This window comes from Chroicocephalus ridibundus, chromosome 6, assembly GCF_963924245.1.
Source record: "Chroicocephalus ridibundus chromosome 6, bChrRid1.1, whole genome shotgun sequence".
NCBI classification, from domain to species: Eukaryota; Metazoa; Chordata; class Aves; order Charadriiformes; family Laridae; genus Chroicocephalus; species Chroicocephalus ridibundus.
The window spans coordinates 49,461,858-49,486,310 of record NC_086289.1 but is presented as its reverse complement, the minus strand read 5'-3'; the positions used below and the strand labels follow the sequence as shown (position 1 = coordinate 49,486,310).

The following is a 24,453-nucleotide window of genomic DNA, read 5'->3' as shown; positions in this document are numbered from 1 at the left end:
ACTTAATACAGTATTTGTAGTTCGAAGGCTGTAATTTTTCCTGGCAATATAAAAAGTTTTCTTTATGAGTGTTTTTAGTTCTCGGTGAAAGAAAATATGGAAACTGATGTATTTTTAGATAGGAAATAATTTTAAAATGAGACTGCATTGTGTTTTAGATATGAAAATACAGTTTCTGTGAAAGCTAAGGCAGGTTTTTAAATAGAATGTCTGTGAAATGGGAATAATGTTTTGTTTGTGAAGATGGCATTTTGGTCCGTGAACCCAAAGCTATAAACCTTAGTGTGCTTTGTAAGTTATAGATGCACGTAGTTATTACAATCAGAAAAAAACATTTTGTCCAAGAGCATTTTTTCCTACTTGTAAATATGTGGAGTTTAGCAGAAGAAAAAAAACCAAACAGACAAACACAATGAGTGCATTTAGAAATGTCTAACCACTTCTGTGGGTATTAGGGTAGAATCTCAAAGCGGTAGTGGACAAGGCAGTTGTTCCTCCTCACTTTGTATGACAGTCATCAAGTTGTTATAATGATTTTTCTTCTGTTGTTCACTGTTTTTAGAAGTACTAGTTACTGTTATGTGGGTGCTTTTATTACAGCAAAAACTGCAATAAATAATACACTACATGATTGTAATGTGTTAAAGGAATTTCTGTTAAAGGCACTTTTATTCATACAGGAGATTGAAATAGGAGAAGAAAAAGTAGTTTGGTTTTTTCTGTATTGTAACTATGAGGGAGTTAAATGAATAATAATTCCCAGTATTATTTTGTATTTCTGTAAAGTAACTCTATTTGAGTTATTTGATATATACTACTAAAAAACATTATGTAAGAGCTAGATATTACTATTATTTATAGTAACGTCATACGCAGGAAGACCTAAAAACACCTTTACAAAATCTATTGCATTAAGCTTTACCATGTACCCCTGTAATGAAATAAAAATGGTGAAGTTAAATTAATTTTTGTTTACCAATCCCAGTTACATTGTGACTTAAAATTGGCACAAAGTTTATATCATAGCATGCTTTTTGAGTATGACTACCAAATTGTTATCCCTTTTAAAAAAATCTTGAGAGAAGATGTTTGTATAGTTTTGGGGTTTTTTCACCCCAAAAGATATATGGCGCCAGGACAGATGTATTAAATTCATCAGTTGCACCATATTGTGGACACAGTTTCATAAGGGCAATTTTATAAGCTACAGCAGAAAATATATTCCTCCAGGTCAAATCTGTATTGTACTGTATATCTGAATGAAGTGCCTAATATCATAAACCTGTTTCTAGATGAGCTGAACTGTCAATTTAAGGCTTACAATTTTCTGTCACTAATTATAGGGAAAATGCTACCTTTTCATTTCAATTTATTTATCCCTTTGCAAAGAATTGTTCTGTTTTGATAGACATTGTAATACATTGAACTTCGTATCTCCAGCAGTTCTGACTTTAAAGCCTTGTAACCCCTCTTTTATGACCTGATTCTTCAATATCATACTTAAAATACTGTTCTACTGCACTATGAGAAGAATGCCTAACTTTGCTTGAATCATATTGATAAGTTATTCTGCTGCCTGAAAGTAATTCACTAATATCCCTAGTACCAAATGAAATCATAGTTTAGTTGTCTGGTACATTTAATGGTCATTTATTTCATCTGGTAAGATAAATTTTACTTAGCTAGCCTTATACATATTACGAAGAGTTAAGATAGTGTATTTGTTAAGGTAGAAATAATTGTTTAAATTGCATCTATTGTGGCCTTTCTGTAAGGTGATATATTAAGAAAAAATTATAGTTATTCTTTTTTCTGCTGTATAATGAAAGCTTGTGAGCTTGAGTTTGGTCTTTCATTTGATTTCTTGTTTTTCATCTTAGAAATATCAGTAGCAGCAACTGTTGAATTCCTTGTTTAGCTGAAGTACTGTTTCAGAGAAAAAAAGTAATATGCATTTCTGGGTCATATTTTAACAGTTTACTCACACTCAACAGATTTCTACAATGCAAGCTACCCTTGTGTTCAGTAAAGGTACTGTTATTATGGGATTGTATTCATTCTGAGTATAAAGATCCTATTTTAGTCTCATACTTTTAATGAAGAAGCAGAATGGTGCCTTTTTTAAAATAGAGCGCTTTCCTTCAAATTGTTTTCTGTAGATGTGAACTAAATAGATGCTAAAGGTAAAGTAAAATAATTAAAAGATTTTTTCAATGACTGTCTACAAATCTCTGTCAGCGATTTAGGTTTTTCTTCCTGAGTGCTGACCGTTTCATGATCTCTCTAGTTCTTCAGGTGTTAAGTGGATCTTCCTTGTGAATAAGGAAAATGAAATAGAAAACTCTTCCATTCCTCTTATATATCAGGAGGAGCCAAGTAAAGAAATGTGGAGTAGAAATCTGATCTTAGGCACATGCTTAAAAAACGTTCATCTCCATGGGTTTGACTCTAACCGTGCTGGTATAAAAATGTCTCTTAATACCCCATACACATGCCATAGATAGTGAAACACACTAGCAGTTTTCTGACTTTTTTTTCTATGTCTGTCTTTTGCTATATATTATGAAGTAGAAACATCATGTGATGACTTTCATCGTTCCTCCTACAGGGTTGAATAGTATGTAATATATGGATTTATCTGTGTGTTTATTTTATTAGAGATGGCAAAAAATACATTATTTCGATGCATTCTGAAAGTTTTGCACACCTCTTGTGAGTGTATAAGCCATTAAAGATAAATCTGTTCTGCTTTGAAAGCATCAGAAAAGTTCCTAGCCTCTCATGTATGAATAAATGCGCATCACCCATACATCAGCTGGCAGATCCATAAGTCCCTTTTGTAAATCTTGTTAGGTGATTAGGTGATCACATGGCACAAGTGATAAGCTAGTTAATGACTTCCTGTTTTAGACATTTTCCAAGTTTTTGGTGAAGACTTCTCTGAATCTATAATGTTTATGTACTGTTTACTAACCAAAGATTTTCTTCGTGGGTGAAAAGGTTTTTATAATTTTAGATGGGTGACTTTAACGTGGTCTTATTGTAAAGTAACGTGTGTTTATGTTGCAGAAAAAGCATTGTGCAGCTGATGATTTAATACTTACGTAACTGAAGAAGTAGTCTTGGTGTCCTTTAAGTATTTCCATTACATATACTCCTTTTGAGAAATATTTGTGTGCTCTGAACCAATTGTCTGTAACTATTATAAATAAAAATGCCCTACTTTCAGAAACAATGCTTCTTGCAAAGGTCTAGAAATAGTTGGATACCCAGCCTTAGTTTTCTCCCTTTCTTTTCAATTGCTAAAGCAACAAGTAGAAACATCTGGCTTTCCATGTGAATGTTATTTTGAACACGCATAGGCAGCTCTAAGTAATTTGTACAGTAATAATTAAGTTTAGAAAGTTTAAGCTTAAAAAAGTGTAAGTTTAAAAGTTTCAGTTCAAAAAACGTTTAGAAAACTTCTAATTTCACTAAGGTGTGCTTATTTGTATTTGTGAAGTGCTAGCTGGCTTTAGAATGGAGAAATAAGTAATAAAATACACGAGTTTAAACAATAGCAGTCTTGGAAATAAAAGAAGTAGAAGGCAATTGAAAGCTACTTAAAATGTATTTTTTGTTCATGAAACAAACATGGATTATATGGGATCTTCCCTGATACATACACGTACCTCTGTGGTCTACCTAGAAATGTGCATATGCACGCTTAGAGTTCTTAATGACATCACTGGAAACAGAAATAAACTCTTTGCCAGTGATAATATCATTATTCAGGACTTTAGGAAATATCATGACTTCTTGTACAAATGTGCCTGTAGCATCTCTTCTGATGTGTTCATCACACCATGCGTAAACTAGATTGTATCTTAAAATTATGCCTTTTTAAATGTTGGTGTTCTCTTTGTCTTATATAATTGAAATAGGCAAAGATGGCTTATGCATAGGCAAAATGGTTTGTCTAGTTATGTACTGACTTGATTGGTTCTGGAACTAGTTCTTTTTGCATATGACAGAAGTTTCTTCACCTGAACAGTTTGAGTTGACATCTTTTTTCTTGAAGTCTCTGCAGTTTTTTCTCATATAACTCAAAATTCACTTGTTGTATGCAAGTCGAGTGCTCCTGCCCTTATCCAAAAGAGTAATAGTATTTAATTTCCTGAGAATGCTTGTGAGAGAAGTGAGCATGTTCATCTGTTTAGTACCCTTGTATCCTCTGCATATCGAAATATAGAGGACTTAATTCCATTTTTCCAGAAGTCAGTGCGTATTTGCTGTTTATTGCAGGAAGAACTTTCTGCCCTTACTGGGTATGGCTTTGTGTGCAGCAACTGTTGCGTGTAAATTATGAAGTACTTTTGTGCAGATGCATGTGAGCCAGAGAGCTTAAATATTGACATAATAACTGTGGAAAAAATAAGACAAACATATTTTTGTAGTATTTATAAAAGTGCATTCATATCTTCAGAGGTTTCAGGCTTCTTCACAGTTTTCCTGTGCTATGTTTTATATAGTTGAAGGACATAATAATATTTTTATAGGAAAAACATGTTTTGGTTAAAATCTTACTCAAAATGTCCTTTTGCCCTCCTGTATGTTTGTTTATTATAAGATTCTATTTCTTAAGAAAACAAGGAAATCTATTTAGATGTTCTGAAACTTGCAGTTTAATTTCAAGGCAGTTGAGAAGCAGGAGGAGTGTGCAGACTTGTGAAATAAAAAGTAACTCAGCAATCTATTCTACAGTTGACCTTTGGTCATTATCACAAGGCATTCTTATTGGATGAGATTCTGTAAAAAATTATTCTTCCTTTGCATTTTGAAACATGACAGCCCTTCATTTGCTCAGGATTGGAGTGACTTGCTGCTATTTTACAGTTTCAAAAACACCATTCTGCTTATGCATTTTTAAGTATGACATGTAAAATTGATTATGTTTTACTATCAGAACTTTGTTCTTAAAAATGTTTATAGTCACAATTGTTATGAAGTGCTTCATCATGACAGGTATTTCAGATTTTTTTAATCTTTGAAGCATATATTTTAGAGAATGCAACCTAATCCTTTATGAATGCCATGATCATGGGAGTGAAGGGAGCAAAAATGAATGAATGGGGTCATTCTGCCTCCTGCAGTTTTGGAGATGACATAAAGGATACTGTAGTCATTTCAAATTATGAGAACGCAATGTGTCCCATGAAATGCTTTTCCTACACAGGCCGTGCCACCCATGAGACTTGTTTTTCTGTCCAGGAAAAGACATTGGAGCCCTTTAAGATGTAGCATCAAGTCTCTCTGCATGACTTTTAACCTTGTTCTTCATTCAGTTTAATCTGACAGTTAGTAAATGCTATAGCATGTTCTATAAAAAAGCAAGAGAGTATAAAAAAGCAACTTCTTTATCAAGTTCCTCGAGCTGGTAGAAAGCTTAATTAAGCTCTTTAAACATGAAAAATGCTATCTGAGTAAGTGCTAAATACTACTGTTTAGTCTCTTTGTCTCTCGAGGCTCATTATTTATTATAAAAAATAATATACATTCTGGAATGATCTTTTTGGTAAATCATCTAGTGGGTCACTTGTTGGTTCAATATTGTCAAAGATGTTTTGATTTTAGTGGGGAAGAAATGCAACATTTGTCTGAAAATGTAATTCTTTGAACTGTTGATTTGGCAACTTTGACCAGAAGCAATGTTGCAGGAACCCTAAGCTCCGGGATGCTGAGGAATGTAGTGCTTCTGTTCGTATTGGACCACATGTGACATTCCACTTACTGTGATGAGTAGTTCCGCTTAACAAACATATAATAACTTTTTAATGAAGATGAGATAAAATCCTGAAATTGCACACGCAAGCAAGTGAAAACTCTGGGCTTGGTTTTGCTCATTGTTCAAGCTTAAAATCTGCTAGTGAAGGGTAGCAGGCTCAGAATATCTGGAGGTGGTTCTGAAGACAATGTATAGTTAAGCTGCAGGACTCTGCGAAAGATCTTGTAGGATCTGAGAATTTCTCTAGGTTGAGGGGTAGAGTGGACAATTGATGGAAGACAACTTTGTTGAGAGAAACCATTTCTGTCTCTGGAAGCCCTTGAACTGCAAACAGCTGGTGCCTAGGAAAGTATTAGAGAAGTATCAATGTACACATCAAGTTCTTAGTTTTCCTTATGCATCCATTTTTTGGCCAATTCACAGACAGTAACCTGGCCATATGGGCCTTTGGTCTGATGCAGCCATACCCATCTTCCTGGATTTACATGTAAAAGAATTGTACCTCCAGCATTAGTCATAATCCTGAAAGATTAGGTGGATGAAATCCCCTGGATTTCAGTGATAGACAGTAACCATCCAGGCCTTGCTGTCACTCACACCGCTCAACCTACAGGAAATGTAGGCCAGTAGCCTTCTCAGGGCATCTTGCAGCCCTGTCCCCTTGGTCACACTGGTACTGAACACAGAATTTCTCTTTGATATTCCCTTTTTGAGAAAGCAACCCATGTGTTGTGCTAGATACTGTATTTGTGTTCATTATGAAAAGCTTCATAGAATGTATACAGAGCTAAGTAGACAGAGAATTTTCTCCCTTATTCATATCGTTTATGGTCATTAAATAATAAAACTGTAAACATCTCTGGAGTATTATTCTTCCCACTTATATATGGGGAATGCTCAGGAGAAATTTGAAGTGAAATTAAACAGGCAGACTAGAGAACCCTGATGGTTCTTGAATTCTAATTCTGTGGTTATGAGCCTGTACCAAGTGTTCTGCTTGTCCTACATGCTCCATTCCTATAATGTCTGATTGCTTCACTGTCTATGAATGCAGATTTCTGCTGATGACACTTGCCAAGGTGGGGATGTTAGCAGGCTCTATCTCTAGTAGGGGTCTGAGGCAAAGATGGTGATTTACATGTGATCATATAGGAAGAAAGTGGGGAGATGCTCTAGAGTCCAAAGTTAAAATTGGTCCCCAATTATTGGACTGTCCTTCCTGAAGCCATTTATCCCTTTTATTTTCATTTAGTGTGAATATACATGCTGTAACTGTGTCTCTTTCTCTTCCCAAGTGTAAGCACAGAGGCAGCCTGCCCTTACTGTCACAGAAGTGGCTTTCTCTTTCATTTGTGCAACTTGCTTGATTTCAATGACTGTCCAAGCTTAAAAGTAAAAATTGATGGTGGATTTTTTCACTACTCCGGTTAGTGGCTTTGAACCCAGAGGCAATTTTGTTTCCTTTTTTTCTAATATAGCAGAAATTTGTTTTGTCCTTTCGTGCTTTTATATGTGTTGGGTTTTTTAAGGCAGGCAGCTTTTCCTGTTAAAATTATGTCCCTGTGTGAAAACGAAGAAAGCTTTGGTCTTGGATTTTGTGTAAGCGTGTGGGATTCAGTAGCTCCTGAGTTCACATACAGTCCTTCTCGTTGTCTTTTCCTGGTACTCTGAACAGTCCTCCTTGTGTGCCCATCAATTTATGTTGGAGGCAAAAGGAAGACCAGAGAAGTTGTGCACCCGCTGTTGAACGAGACAGAAGCCATGGTGATGGAGCCATGGTGATGGAGGATGCAGAGAAGGCGGAGTTACTGAATGCCTTCTTTGCTTCAGTCTTTACTGCTTGGCCCAGCCCTCAGCAGTCCCAGACTTTGGAGAAAGTAATAGGGAAAGAGGAAGACTTCCCCTTGGTTGAGGAGGATCGAGTGAGGGATCAGTTAGGTCAATTAGATATTCACAAGTCCATGGGCCCCGATGGAATGCACCCGAGAGTGCTGAGGGAGCTGGCGGAAGTCATTGCTGGGCCTCTCTCTATCATCTTTGAAAGGTCCTCGAGAACAGGTGAGGTGCCTGAGGACTGGAGGAAAGCCAGTGTCATTCCAGTCTTCAAAAAGGGCAAGAAGGAGGAGCCGGGGAACTACAGGCCGGTCAGCCTCACCTCCATCCCTGGAAAGATGATGGAACAGCTTGTTCTGGGCCCCATCTCAAGGCATGTGGAGGAAAAGAAAGCTATCAGAAGTACCCAACATGGATTCACCAAGGGGAAGTCATGTCTGACTAATCTGGTAGCCCTCTATGGTGGCATGACTGGATGGATAGATGAGGGGAGGGTGGTGGATGTTGTCTGCCTTGACTTTAGCAAGGCGTTCAACACGGTCTCCCACAGCATCCTCATAGGGGAAGCTTAGGAAGTGTGGGTTAGATGAAGGGACAGTAAGGTGGATAGATAACTGGTTAAAAGACAGAGCTCAGAGGGTCATGATTAGGGGCACAGAGTCTAGTTGGAGGTCAGTGACGAGTGGTGTTCTCCAGGGGTCAGTACTGGGTCCAGTCCTCTTTGATATATTCATCAATGACCTGGATGAAGGGACAGAGTGCACCCTCAGCAAGTGTGCCAATGACACAAAGCTGGGGGGTGGGGGTGGCTGACACACCGGAAGGCTGTGCCGCCATACAGAGAGACCTGGACAGGCTGGAGAGTTGGGCAGAGAGGAACCTTATGAAATTCAATAAGGGCAAGTGTAGGGTGCTGCACCTGGGAAGGAATAACCCCATGCACCAGTACAGGTTGGGGGCTGACCTGCTGGAGAGCAGCTTGGTGGAAAGAGACCTGGGAGTCCTGGTGGACAACAGGATGACCATGAGCCAGCAATGTGCCCTCGTGGCCAAGAAGGCCAATGGCATCCTGGGGTGCATCAAGAAGAGTGTGGCCAGCAGGTCGAGGGAGGTCATCCTCCCCTTCCACTCTGCCTTGGTGAGGCCACACCTGGAGTACTGTGTCCAGTTCTGGGCTCCCCGGTTCAAGAGGGACAGGGAACTGCTGGAGAGGGTACAGCAAAGGGCTGCCAAGATGACAGGGGACTGGCACACCTCTCTTATGAAAAAAGGCTGAGGGATTTGGGTCTCTTCAGTCTGGAAAAAAGACGACTGAGGGGGGAGCCTTATCAACACTTATAAATACTTAAAGGGTGGGTGTCAGGAGGATGGGGCCAGGCTCTTTTCAGTGGTGCCCGGGAGCAGGACAAGAGGTAATGGGCACAAACTTGAGCATAGGAAGCTCCACCTAAACATGAGGAGGAACTTCTTTACTTTGAGGGTGGCAGAGCCCTGGAACAGGCTGCCCAGAGAGGTGGTGGAGTCTCCAACTCTGGAGACATTCAAAACCCACCTGGACGCGTTCCTGTGCAACCTGCTCTGGGTGACCCTGCTCTGGCAGGGGGGTTGGACTAGATGATCTCCAGAGGTCCCTTCCAACCCTACAATTCTGTGATTCTGTGGTCCATCTCATCGTAAGGTCCTTCCCTTTGCTAAGCATTAACAGTATGCCAAAATCTTTGTTCTGAGAGATTTTTCAAGGGTGCCTTTTGTCCAAATTAGATTTATGTTCTTTTGAAAGATAGTTGTCTATTCATTTGATCAACTGGCTTCTTGTTACTGTATGAAGGTGTGGTGAGAATGTGGAGGAACTGCAATTCTGTGTGACTCATTTAAATTACGCTCCATTCCTCCTCACGGTGGCTCTTGGGAGAAAAATGAAGATTGTAAAGTGAGTGACAGAGGCAGATCAGTTGTTTGTCTCTACACCTAGGGCCTATTAGCTGGTGTGCAGAGAAGAGTGTTCCGTGGTCTGTTCCTGCATTCCTGCAGGGTCTATTAAGGCCATTGCTGAAGGAGCGGAGGAACAGCTGGACAAGAGAACAAAGCAGGCAGTGGCACCCCTTGGAGGAAGGAAGGACTGAGCCCCAGGAAACAGCTGATGGAGCTAAACTCAGCTTGTTTTTTTTCCTCTGTTCAACAGTTCTTGTGCCATGGCAAACAAAAGATAGACATTCTAAGTTGCTTTACTGTTTGGTTTGTGATATCAATTGAGTTTGTTTTGCAGAGATCTGTGGGAAAAGGTAGAGAGATCTAAATCCTGTTTCTCCTCATTTGTCTGTTTCTGTGCTGATGAAGACTCCAGAGAGTTCTGTTTCTTTTTTCTCCTGCATCCGCTAGAAGCTGGGATAATGGCGGTGTTGAAGGGACCTTCCCTTCTCGGGACAGCAGTGTGAATAGGATGGGTGAGCGTACTTGCGCTGTGGGCCTTGCTCTGCTCGGAGGTGTGGTGTGCCAAGTACCCGTTAACTGTACTGGGAACTGGGTGCACTTAGTGCTTCTCAGGATCATATCTTGTATTATTCAGAGATTATAATTATGTGACCTTTTAAAAATTTATGCAGGATCACATTTCACAAAAGAAACATTTGTATACTTTCAGATGAGTCATTTCTGCTGTGCCCTGTCAAACCACACTCAAAGCAGCAATTCCACTTAACAGAACTTCTTCACTAATGTATCCAAGGACAACATTTGGTCATTACATTTTAGAGGATTATTGAAAAAATTGGATTTTGGGTTGTTCTCAAGGTAGAGAAATACAGGGAGAAGTAGATCTGTTAACTTTTTTCAAAAGCAAGTAAATTAAAATTTAATTGACTGAAATTTAATGACTATTTTTATATTTCAAACAGCATATGTAAGTAAGGCATCATGCTCATCATCACAAAAGACAGCGTTAATGGAGAGCAAGCAAAAAGTAGCTAGTGTTGCACTGACTGCACTTCAGGAAGTTGTGTGCCCTTGCAATGGCATATGATTTCTGCCATCTGTAAAAATGTTGGGATAATATACCATTCTTTGGCTCCTTTGCAATTTATTTTTTTTATTGTGTCCCCTGAGACACTTCCAGGTCAGTGAAGGGGTAATTCCATGTGGTTTTGTGTCTCTCTAAGATCACTTGAGCAGTCAACATGTATGTTCAGATGGTTCCTTATCAGGAATCCTACAGGAAAGAAAAAAATAATGTGCTGAGTGTTAATCTCAGTCAAAACCCAGTGCATGTCCCAACAGTGTAGAGTTGACAAAAAAGGAATTCAACTTTCTGAGTGTGGGATTTTTTTTTTATATTTTCCCTGTTTTCATTAGAACAGTGGAATTTATCCGTGTATAATATGATTTAGTAAGAACAAGTGGTTTTCAATTAATACACAGCTTCTGAATTTACTTATAAATTTTATAGAGTGAAAACAACTACAGAATTGTACAAACCTAACGATTTTGTGTGTGACAGACACACCATAACCCATACTTAGAAGTATCCATTCTGAGGCATGGTCAGATAATTCTAATTCAATTAAATATTCAGTACCAGCCCATGGAAAATAGACCCCTTCTCAAAAATAAGGCATATATGTTTTTTGTGGTATCTTTGAATTCCTTTGCTTTCTGTCCTTTTTTTTTCCTTTTCACATTTGAGTATAATTTACAGTATATTTATTTACTCATTGACCTGCTGAGAGTAACTTAACTCTTTACTCTGATTCACGTTTGCTTTGGGAATCAGTAGATGCGTTTTCCACCTAATACACTATCTTTTTGCTGCTCAAATCTCACTACTGCTAGTCAGAGTTGTACAGTTCAAAAACTCCCTTCACTAAGCTTCTGTTTTACCTGCTTAAATAAACCTCTCCTGAGTCACTGAGGCTGCCTTTCATGTTGCCACAGGATCTCTTTTCCTTGAAAGATGATCTGATTTCTGGCATCTTGTTCTCCATAACGATTAGTGCAGGGATGTTAGGTTATAGCTTCCCTCTAATGGTATCTACTCCCCAAAGACAGAATTAAATCTTCATTTGAAATATGTATGTTCTTCCAGTTCCGGGGGTTGAATAATTCTTTTTTTTGTTGTTGTTCCCTTATACAGCAAATGCTTATGGCTTTATCATCTTTCTTCCTAGACGATTTTTCCAAAGGTCCACATATGTAGAAATAGGTGGAAAAGACTAAAATTTAAGTTCTTTTCTTCCTTTCTTCAAATTCCTGTTTTGATAAATATTGCAGAGGTTTATGTATTTCTTCCCCCTTAAACATCACTGCTGACAAGTGAAATGTGCTCGTTTCTGCTATAAAATGGTAATGTTTAAGTGGGGTTTGAGTCTCAGGGGTTATGAGATTAAGTTTAGATTCCTGCTTCTCAGCCTGTTCCTTCATAATGAATCATAGGAAAGCTTCAGGATTAAGAGAGATTTGCTTTAAGATAAGGTTCAAGTTTTGATGAAATTCCATGAGAAAAACAGCTCTCCAAATTCTGAATGGGAATGGTTTGGCATATCAAAGGAACAATATATGTTTCTAGACTTCTCTCAGGTTGAGCTGGATCTCCTCAATAACAGCTCAAAAGATTTCAGTGCTACTAATTTACAATTTTGAAGTTTAATTCTTGTTCACAGTTACCCCATCCACAGTGTTTCACTTAAGTCTGAAGGGAAGCTGTTGTTGGTCCATGTCTATTTTCTATTAAATTGCAGGTACACAATCTTTTGGGTCCGCTGTTATGGTCTTGCATTCTCTGTTCTTGGGAAACATGAGTAGCACGTCAAAGCATGGTGTTCGTCTGTATGGTGTGATTTACTGAAGGTTATGTGGAAAATGCACATGGGGGTGACTGAAGTGACTTGACAACTGTTTCTTTTGAAAAAACAACCATGGAAGAAAGAATACAAGGGGAAGAAAAGAGAGGCAGTCTGAAAGGAGCCACCTTGAAAGACATTTATGATTGCAGAATTCTGACTTTTCCAGGTCAGATTTATCCAGTTCCCGCATGATGATGCTACGTTGCAGCAAAGTAATGTCTTATCAGAAGGACCATACTGTGCTGTCAGGGTACATTTTGATGATGATATGACTCATCAGTTCTTCAAGGCATTAGTGCCCCAGCTTCATCTCGGTAAAAATAAGAATGTTTATTGCTTCCCAGAAAGGGTGGGGAAAAAAAAAAGACAAAAACTATTCCAGAAGCCCATTTAGTGTCTTTGTTCACTAACCCGCAGTGACCTCTGTGCGCATCCTTCCCTACCAGACTTTCCTCTACTGCTTTGAAACCCCTCTTCTCCCTTCCAGGTTTCAGGATCTCCTGAGGCCAGATGGATCTGAGTTCTGTGGTCCATATTTGAGCGCTTGTCCCCCTTTCTGAATGGAGCAGTAATTGTACATAAACATGTAGTATTGTCAGGGTATCTCTCAATATTAACTTTTATTTAGAGAAATTCAATGCAAACAGTACAAATTACCTGTGGAATGCTGTCAGCTGCTGCAATGCCCGTACCGCTCCTCTGTACTTTTGTGGTTTTAGCGAGGGAGGCAACAGTTCGCTTTTAAGCTTTTCTTTTGCTTTCAGCCTGGCTGATATTTTTGTTCTTGTCATCTCATTTCTGTTTTTCAACTAAATGGAAGATTTTGCTCTATTTCAACTAAATAAGAAGGTTTTGCTCTATTTCAACTAAATAGGAAGATTTTTACCTAGAAGTAAAAAAAAATACAAAGAGGGAAAACAAACTGGGTTTAATTTTCTGTCCATTAGGCCTACGTTGTAATTGATGCTAAGACGTTCTCTCTTGCAAACATAGTTTACAGTAGAGTATATGCCATAATGTGTAGTGGCATGAGCTAAAGTTTATAGGGAGGCCCGACTCGGATATACTGTGTGCCTAATGTTGCAAAAATTAGAGGAGTTACCCAAACCCCATAAAATAGAATTCATCTGTTGAGCTGTGCTTTTTACAAATACAATTTGCCCAAATGAGGTCTAGTTTTAGTTACCTTTTTCTAACTGTTTTGTTTTGGAGTGAGTCTGTGTCACTACTTGTGTTCTGGTAGCAGTAACGATGACCATCTTGAATAACCTTTAGTGGGATTTTGCACAAACATAATTTTTCATTTTAAATTGTAATACTACTAATATATCAGTCCCAGTCTTTCAAAAAGATATAAAAGGGGTTCAAGCAACTTCTGACATAGTTATCACTGTTAGCTGAATCTGGTAAATATGTAAAATAAGATGTAACATCAGATGCAGCAGGAAATGGTGGGTCAGCTGAAGGAATGCGGTTTCGATTGAAATCTCACATCCTCAGTCATGTAACTGTGCAGCAGAAAGTGTACAGAGAGGGTGACCTCCTCTTCCCTCCCAGGTGGATCAGGTCCCAAGAGAGAGGGGCAGCAGGAGCTATTTTGAACGCTGTCCCCCAGGGGGAGCGTGCCAGGCCTGGTCTGGAAGGAGGCAGGCAGATTTCCCTCTCTAAGAGCGGTCACTTCTGCTCTTGGAGAGGGGTCCTTTAGTACTGTATATAGTAGTATTCTTTATTCAGAGAACTTTTTTCAGTTAGGAAATATGACGTTGTTCTTTCACCTGAATGCATTTAATTTACTAATTATAATTTTCATAGGTTTACTTTCTTACATGGTTTTAAGAGTTTTTCTTGGCCCTTGATGGCAGTACGTCCTTGCAGAAACCAACAGGGAGTGCAGCTCAGCTAACAGCTTGATGAGAATTTTCTCATTTGCGGCAGACCCCTATATTGGCGAGTTATGACCACTGAATGGGGAGGGAATTGGTCATTGTATGTGTGATTTTTGTCTTTTTTTTAATCTTTTCAAATTGATTGCTAGTTGTGTTTACAGGACAAAGCTAACAATGCTATCTTCAACGAGAAACAAATTTAATATAGAGGAAGGTAGCAAGCTAAGCATTAATTTAAAAAGAAACCACTTTTAGGTAGAAAATGCACAGACATTTCACCTTTGAAGAGCATATTTAAGACAGTTTTCCCATATGCCAAGACGTTTAAAGAAGATGTAGTCCATGTGCTAAAACAGAGTTATACATCAGAGTTCCTAGATTAAAAGATATATCAATTATACAGAGTTTCTAGATATAAAATATATCAATTGTATTACTAATATTTTTGAAGAATTATAGACTAGTCTGTTTAATTGTATGTGTTTCATTACTGACATTGAATATTAAATCTGTCCCTATGTTTGCAATAGGCTGGGACAAATGGTTATATGGCTCCGGAAATCCTGAAGGAAGAAGATTACAGCTATCCTGTGGACTGGTTTGCTATGGGATGTAGTATTTATGAGATGGTTGCTGGGCGAACACCATTCAAGGATTTCAAAGAAAAGGTCGGTAAGGATGAGGTTAAAAGAAGAACTCTGGAAGATGAGGTGAAATTTGAACATGACAAGTTTACAGAGGAAGCGAAAGATATTTGCCGACTGTTTTTGGCTAAGAAAACAGAGAATCGTTTAGGAAGCAGGTATGCCTTACTTCTCAAATTCAGTAAATGCCAGATTAAAGCTGCAAACAATACTATTATTTTACATATTACACAAAATGAGGTTAGATCATGATTTTCTAGAGAGTACTGAATTTTCCCTTTCACTTCTAGGAAATATTCACTTCTAGATAATATGGAAATAAGGGAAAAAAGAAAGAAGTGTGATTGTCTGTCCTCACCCCGGACTACTCATAGGAGCTCCCTTCTTGGTATTTTGTGGGGTTAGACTCTATATAGTTTTGGGAGAAGGGAGCAGCATTTCTTGCATTTTCTTTTCTAAAGGTAAGGGATATTCGAGTAGATACCTGCATCTATGCTAATGCAAACTGAATGCACAATCTTAGGCTGGATCACTTACTGGAATGATGTGGGCAAAAATCCAAATCTGCAATGTGGATCCTCTTCCCTGCAGATATCTAACTTGCAAGGCTGTGTCTTTGGCTTCTTACTGAAGAGACCTTAACCCCTCTGCTTTACTCAAGTGCTTTAGAAAAATCTTGTAGAGGTTCTGGTCTTCCTGACTCATCCCAGGGAGAAAAGGGAGGAAAAGAATATTGAGCATAAATTCTTATAGAGCAAAATATTTTTTGGGACTTCAGAGGTGGCTTTGGGTTGATGAAGATAATGGATGTGTTCCTGACTTAGCAATTTCAAGTAACTGTTTAACAAGAAGAAAATTGGAAAGCTAAGCATTGTAATATTTAACTTGTAATATCTCTGATCCCTCTGGGGGGTGTGTGTATGTATATATGTGTGTGTGTGTGTGTATATATATGTGTGTGTATATATATATATAAAAAAATCATTTAGTGCATTTTGAATGAGACAAATTGGGGATCTACATTTGTGATATAGGCAAAAAGAAAAAAAAATAATAAAAATGTAAAAAACAAATAGGAGACTGAGAGTACCTATCTTTAGAATACGCCATGATTTGAATCGCCTATGGATACAAATGTATGTATCAGGTGCTTTTGCAATCTAAGAGTGGAATAGACACAAGCAGTTAATGAAAATGCACAGATAGTGTTCTGAATTTATATTTCATAACAACGTGGAACAGTTTTGCAAAATGTTAGTCACACATTTGCCTGAAAGAATCAACTTTGGTGAAAGGTAATATATCATTAATATATATATTCTTATTCCAGTGCTAAATGAAGACGACTGCTATTTGTGCCTGATGAGTTTTCATAATAACTCTGCAAGGCTGCAGGAAAAAAAAATATTTTCAACAGCACATAAAGAATGTTTGATAAAAAGATCTGTATTATTTTTCATTTGTTTAAAAAGCTTATTTAAAAATAAATTTAATACAAAAACATTTGGAGAATTCTACCTTACAAGTCAGCATGCTTTGCAGACATTTAGTCTTACAGCATTTTGTGAAGTAAACACATTTCAGAGAAGGGGAAAATGAAATTTAGAGATTCTGAGGGACTTGGTCAAATTCATTCAGCAAGTCTGAAGCAAAACCAGCAACAGGCTATTCACTTACTGTAACCACATACCCTTTGCCAAGGGAATCATTTACAATCATTCTGTCTGCTCACTGTTACATTATTTCTTAGCAATGGGAGAAATGTACACAGAAAGGTAATTGCACAGATTATTTTTAACTTTCTGCTATTTAAGATATTCTTACTTTTATGTGCTGTACTTGGAGAAAGAAAATGATGGGATGTATACTGTACCTGGGCATGATACAAATAAAAGCCTGCATGTACCTCTTAAACAGGGTAATACTATTCAGGACAGCTCATCCTTATGTAAAGATTAGCACTGTAATTCTACTAAGGACAGCAAGACCTTGGGTTATCTACATAAGTGCCTGTTGCATAAGTTAAAGCTGCTCAAGGACAGCTTTACTTTGTACACCTGACCTTTTAAAATACGCCACTCTCTTATTGAAGACTCAGTGTCACTGCCTAACTCAGGAAAGATGTAAACCTTTTTCTCCATTCAAGCTTTGTGGGATTGACATCTCAAATCCCAGATCTATGAACTGATTTTCTTTATCTTTTTTTTTTTTTAATGAAGGAATACAAAATTGACGGAGTTTAGATTACTTCATTTGCTTTTTCTAGTAAAGTTACGTAAACATGCAATTCACACAGGAAGAGCTCAAGATCATCTCCAGCTAGTTGGAAGATGCCTCAGTTGGTTCCAGTAGATGGCGTTCCTGTAGCTTTATGTTTTAAACTTTTTATGCTTTTGGTGGTGTCAGAAAATACATGAGGAGGAGACGCCGCTGCAGCAATCCATTCTGGAGCCTTCACCAGCTTCTAGCGCTTTTTGATTCATGTTACAGAAAGGAAAAGCAAAATAAAGTGAAATTTTGTGAATCCATCTGCCCAGTAGGACTGTTGGCACTACTAGCCCACTAGTGTCCTAGGATACTCATTAAGTTGAAGAGAAACTCGAATGTACTTCACGCGAACAGTGAATGTACATAAATCACACATCAGGCTTGAGGGCTGCTGAAGTACTTGGTTATCACTAGCTAATTAAGTTAGGAGATGATTTTGCAAGACTGTGTATATGCAGAGGTCATGATCCCTGTTGGCTTAATTTATACGTTCATAATTGTGTTCATATGGCTCTTTTGGGTTTTGGTTGCCTGGATGGCAGCATCTGCCGTTCTTCATGCTGTGATTTAGCATTCTGGTCCTGGTGGTGTGCAGTGGTTAGTGGCTGCTGGTGACTTGCTCAGAAGAACCTGGCAGCAGAGGCACAAAATGACAACTTTCTAACAAGAGAGCTGAAAAGGGAGCTGGTAGTTTCATCTGAGCTGTGCCTGGGTAGCACCAAGGCAGGCTAGAAGCATGGCAGGACAGCATATGAAGAACTGGCAGTAGCGGCAAGCTGTAGGAGCTGTTCTGCATACGTGGTATAAGGTCTTAAAAAAAGATTTTCCATAGACACACAAATCTCCTACCTCTATATGGTGCTTCTACAGATTTGCAAAAATAAAAAGACTTGTTAAGGATTTGCATTGCATTTTTTTCATAGAACATTGTCTAGAAATACATAAGGGCTTACACTTTGCTAATATATCATTTTGTAAGGAAGTGGGAAAAGAAAAAAGCAACAAGCTAGTAACTACCATTTTCTGAGGTCAAAAAACCAGACAAATTTGTTTTTCCTACGTTACCATTTTCAAGACCAATGAATCCATAAATAGATAAAAGAAAGAATGCATATGTGTAGAAAATACAGTGGTCCTCTCTGCTCCTCCTTTCACTAGAATTCAAAACGCAAACTTTGCATGCGTTTACGCTAGAGGCACAGTGCAAAAGCTGTGGTCCTTCGTCATGCCTCCACATTTGAGGCTCAGGTTATTCTTACAATCAGAATATCCTACAAGTCTGTCTCTGGGTCTGCAATGAAACAATTCACTGTTTCTTTTACAGGAAGAGTTCTCCCTGAGGTCTACAGTAGTTTTTCTTAAGATGTATTTGAAATATATATATTTACAATTATTTTAGTCCTTTCTGGATACTGTTCTTGGGTTTTAACAACATAAATAAAGGATCATGTTTGTAACAGTGGAACACATACTTTTGCTAATGTCATAATTTGTGAATCTCTTGCTTTAAATCTTTGTTTGTTTATAAGAGTAGTTCATTTGAATGAACAGACTCACTAAAACTGGGAGTGTATTAGAGCAACATAACTGAGTTTTATCATGTAAATGTCGTTTTTCCCCAGTTTCCTATTCAGACTGTTGTTTCTTAGAGTCAATCCCTAGATGTGTTAGCCCAATGTAGCCTAGCCTAAGGTTTAATAGATATTCTTATCCTAGTTAATATAGAGCCAACCACTGGACTTTCATCGTTGGACAGTAAATCCAATACTCCCCCTCCCCATCCTGCTGTATCTTCAGTTCTGGTTAAAGCATGTCTTTGGATACGGGCGTCTCGGTGCGCTGCCAGAAGCAGCACTGCAACTCTTGCCTGGCACCTTGCCCAGACTAATTTACCCTGAGAGGTAGAGTAATGAATAATGGGGCCGGGATGTTTTCTGCTTCTCAGCTTTGCTTATATTGTGCAATGCGGCATTTTCTGGTTATGAAAAAAGGAACTGTATTGCATTGTGTGTATATATGTATCTCTCCTTACTTTAAAATACTCTCATGTATACAACACAAGCACACACCTGAGAGCAAAACATCATACTGATTAACAAACTTTTGCTTTATTGCAGAAATGAAAATGACGACCCAAGAAAACACAGTTTCTTCAAAACAATAAATTTCCACAGGCTAGAGGCAAACCTTATCGAACCTCCATTTGTGCCAGACCCATCCGTTGTCTATGCCAAAGATGTTGGAGACATTGCTGACTTCTCTGAAATACGAGGAATTGAGTTTGATGACAAAGATAAGAAGTTCTTCAAAAAGTTCGCAACGGGTGCTGTCCCTATAGCCTGGCAGGAAGAAATTATTGAAACGGGACTGTTTGAAGAACTGAATGATCCTAACAGAGTAGATTCCGGGGGATACACAAATGGAGTTGAAGCTAAGTCAGGAGTTTGTTTGTTATTGTAAATATCACATCATTAACAAAAAGGGTAGAAAACACCTCAGAACTTTCCATATTCTGACACTGTTTCAGAAACTCAGTGCGTCTGTTTAAGAAGAATGCATCAGTGTTAATATGACATTGACAGGCTATGTAGGACCACCAGCTGTGTAGACTATATTGTTTTCCTTTGCTCTAGCAAAGGAGATAATATTTTTGTTTTACGGGAGATTTATCAAGATGAAGAACCATATTTCTCTAAGAAACTTAGAATGATAGAAATTCTGAAATACAAAAAGCAATAATAGAGTGAAGAGGCAACACCTTTTGAAAATGACTGACTACCATTTTAAATGCAGTCATTTGTTGGTTTTCTTTCTATTTTCTTGTTATTTCTATTAACATTTCCTCTTTGTTCTACAGTTTCCAGGAAAGATTTTTTAATTTTCAAGTAATATTCTCAGTTAGACAATGGAGCTCATATACCATGTCAAACTTGGAATCTTATTGGTTAGCCAGTCTGTCTGTTGTTTTCTTAATTTCTGTTAGTTTTTGAATGGTTTGATTGTAATATGTTCAAATAGTCATAAAATGTAAAAGAAGGCTCTACATATCACTAGGAAATAGGACCAACAGGATCAAATCGTTTTCAAAGTTGAATTTAACAAAGCGAAGAGAAGATTGCACCAAATTAATTAAATAAAGCATTTATTTATTATTATTAAGCGTATTCTTTTAAGTGATAATACCATATACAAAGAAAATGTATTTATAAGTTTTTTGACAATTTCAAACTTTTAGCAAGTTTCACGATAATTTTTCTGTATTTCTGTGATAAATTAAGCTACAAATAGACCAAAGCAATTTGTAACTCGCTTTTTACAAGACATTTATTTCAATGCAATATAAATTTTAATTCAGTAGTTGCAAAATACATTATACTATTTAGTGCTGTAATGCTGGAAAGGTTATGTGTGCAAGTTGACACCATCTTCAGATGTTCACTGATTCTCATGCATATTTTGATGTCTTTTATTTTTCAATTTTATGACAACCTAAATTGAATGAATTGGAAACATTTCTGCAAATGCTTGCTACTACTGCTGAAGTGTATTACTCATGAGATGCATCCTACTGATTTTCTCTGGTAAGAAAATAGGTGGTAATTGTTTGCAACAACTTCTAAAAATGATTTTGTATGTTGTTTACTGTCATCTGTCTAACCATAATTTCCACTGACTGAAGTGGAAGTTGAAACTGCTCCATTCCTTGGAGTCCTGGAGGCTGCTAATACACAGTTTCCTATTTTTCGTAGAGGAAACCTCCCTCTGAACTCAAAGAGTTCTTTTATATAGACGCAGGGATTGAATTCACACATCTGTTTTTAAAAGGGGAAAACCAATAGATATGATGTTTTCTATACCAGGTCTATTATGTGCAACAGATAGCTTTAGTGTTTCTTTATAGTCTTAATAACTCATCCCAAACATTGTAGTAATCAAAGACTCTTTAGTTTTAAGTACTTAAAGTGATTTAGTCACAGCTAAGTAATACATTGGTAATACATTGTGTTGTTCTAAGTAGTAAAAGGATTGTTTATTTTTTTCCTTTTAAATTTGCTTGTCTAGTGCTTTATATACTTAATTTTCAAGTGAAAATCATGAAGAACGGTGTTACTTAGGATTAGTGAATAATTCTGTTCATGAATTACAAGCATACAGTTGTCTGCCTTTTGAGGGGAGAATTTCTGTCAAATAGTTTAAAACAATAGAAGCCCAAGACAGAATTCAGCTTATAATTGACAAGGATGATCCTGAAAGATTGTGAAAAGCAGAGGAGGTTGAGCGGAGAGAGAGTCATGTGGTTCTGTCACAGATTTAGAAGAATGTTTCCACTGCTGATATCCAGTGATTTTATTTCTCATTGCTCCCATCTGCAGAAAACTCTCACAGAGTGGTTTTAGGCCAACATATTTAAGAAACCCAGACAGAAAACTTTATTATATATACATTTAAAAAGACACCCCATCCCCCCCCCAAAAAAAAACAACCAAAAAATCCACAAAAACCCCTCCAACCTTATTACAGCTAGGAGAGACCTATTAGTCCTAGCGGCATCAAACTTTTGTCCGGAATTGGTACAGCTCAAATCCATAGAAATGCCATTTCACAAATCCTCCAGAGCCATGAAGCAGTATTTTGAAATGGCTGTAGGTTTTCTAGTGCATAACTGATTTTTCAGGATAGACATGGTCCCATAAGGAAGGAGGTTATGTATAGACAGAACCAGAATTTAATGTCACGTTAGATCCTATATCCCATATGATACCAGGTGTGGCAAGTCTAGAGTTTTTAAAAATGTATTGCAGTGCTGAGGTCCGTGAATTCAGGACATCATATGCACATAACATTAGTTTATTTAGTTTTAGAAATGTTATAGTGTCAATAAATCCCAGCAGGATGTATATGAAGGAGATACTGTAATGTTAAGTGTTCCATGAATCATTCAAAGAAGCATATCAGTAGTCTGATAATGCACAATTTGGCACAGTGCGTGACAGAGAAAAATGTGTTAGTTTGAAATAACTCGTTTTAATTTTCTAAAATTCTCTATTTCAGAACATGGACAACTTGTGTTTGTGCTGTGAAGAGATAGCGTTTTTAGGGCGTCTTTTAAAAAATAATTTCAACTTCTTTTAAGGAATCTGTGAGTTGCTGGATTCTTTTCTTCTTCCTGCCACTGTAAAGTTACTTGTTAAACTTTCAGGAACAAAGTTATTTTAACATCCTGCTTCACCTTAACAAAACAAAGCCAGCAATTCTAAAAGATTTATGCATCTTATTGCAGCCCATGATGCTACTCCTGTGAGTAAGCTTAAAATGTATATGCAAGTGTGCAAGATCAGGGCTCAAGTCAACAGTATTCACCAAGTCATTGGATGTTTATGATAGAAAATGAGGGATGAAGTCGTGGGAGGAAAATAACCTCGTGGTTGTGGGCTACTTAAGTTCTTGTGGCAAAAGAAAATGGTGTAACTTGAAACTGCTGTTTTTTTCTTCTAGATGTCTTTTTCCTCCTTTGCCAGCTCTGTGGCGTCTCACTTGCCTGCCTCTTTTTCAGACAGATAAGATGCATTCAAGCGTTAATCTAATCTAAAAAACTAAATTGTGAACTCTATTGCATTAAATGCCATCTGTGAAAGGTTACTGAGTGCCCTGGCCACTCTGCAGTGATTGTACTAACAGTGCTGTCTTTCCTGCACTGTTTTACTTAGTACTGCTATTAGAACTACTTGATAATTTTAACTGAAGAAGGCTGAAATGAGAGATTCGTAATGGCTTGAAATCTGTTCTTATAAGGACATCATTTAAAGTACCCTGGACAACACTGAAGAAAGGCTGTTGGCACTGAGAGGGTATAAAAGGAACAGCTTTCCCTTGTACCTCAAGGCCAAATTTATTTTTTTTATACCATCCCTGTTACCTTTACCGTTACCCCACCAATTTCACGAAGCACAAAGAGACAAAATGAGGTTTAGTATTAACCTAATGAAATCATTGTTCACAGATATTATTTATTAGTGTCAATAAAGCTCTAGCTGTGTACCTTCAGCTGTATCATGCAAAGGCTCAGTTAGTCAATAAACACCTTGTGTGGCAGCAGGTAGTTCACTTTTCTATTCCAGTATGAGACAGATTTAGTAATTGGAACCTGCGTGCAATTTCCAGGCTATCAAGTAGCACCAGTATCAGGGAATGCAACTTTAAGTTAAGAGCCTCTAAGCAAAAGTAATACTTGCAATAGTTATTTCTGTAACCATAAACAAACGTCAATGCAGAAAGCAAAACGGAACTAAGAGGAGCTCTCTAGTTAGAGCAGATGCCTGTAACTGTGCTGTGTAGCTATGAAGCGATGCATGGTTTTATATACTTCTAATATCAGCATTGTTTTTTAGCAATAAAATACTTGTAAGACTGCATTTAAAATATTGTTGCTTTCAATGATATATATGTAATGTTTTTCTGATCTGCATATCCACATCTATGATTAAGATATTTAAGTACGATCATGTCATTTACCTTAAAAAGTATAAATTGCTTCTTTTAATGCTATGATAACTTGTAACTTTTTAACCATTAGATTTTTAATACCAAAAGTTTAATATTCTTTTAATCTATTTATGCACTAATGAAGTCTAAAAAACTATTTTAATCATGCATGGTGTTTTTTCTCTATTTAAATTAAGAATTAAGATCTTAGCAACTGTGGCTCATAGCACCACAGAAGTATTGAAAATCCCACCAGTTCTGGGAGCTTTGCTAAAAGCAAAGCATACCTTTTTCTCAAGTGACAAACCCATCAATTTTAAAATCTATGGATAGCAGAAATTACTGACTTTTTATAGTATGAGACCTATCACTTCTAATGTTATGGGTAAAGGTCACCTGTGATCATTGCAGATTAGGGAGTACATTTGAAACACTGCATGGTGATAGCCTTAGGGAGCTTCATAGACTCATTAAGGAATGCATGGACAGAAACTGAAAACAAATTCAATTAAGCATATGACTTTTTATAATTAGGCATTGTAAGTAACTCTAAATCTAGTATTTAATTTAAAAAATAGACCAAAAGATTAATGTTTCTTAGGAAATAATTGTTTGGTATTTCTCTTGACTTTCTTTTATATAACTAACTGAACCTGAGCAGAGCTGGTATAAAATTCTTACCAGTTAGCCCTCTGCATTTGCAAAGGCATGAATATTTATTCAGTATTCGTGAGGGAGTG

At 37.4% G+C, this 24,453-nt stretch overlaps 1 protein-coding gene across 1 annotated transcript in view; it reads left to right on the top strand.

Annotated features, from left to right (window-relative positions):
* Positions 1-23,697, top strand: part of GRK7 (G protein-coupled receptor kinase 7) — a 29,274-nt gene extending 5,577 nt beyond the window's left edge. The window contains exons 3-4 of the mRNA XM_063338360.1: positions 14,849-15,120; positions 19,348-23,697. Of these exons, the coding sequence (XP_063194430.1) occupies positions 14,849-15,120; positions 19,348-19,690 (615 nt within the window). The 3' untranslated portion in view covers positions 19,691-23,697. The remainder of the gene's footprint in view (positions 1-14,848; positions 15,121-19,347) is intronic.
* Positions 23,698-24,453: the final 756 nt, after the last annotated feature.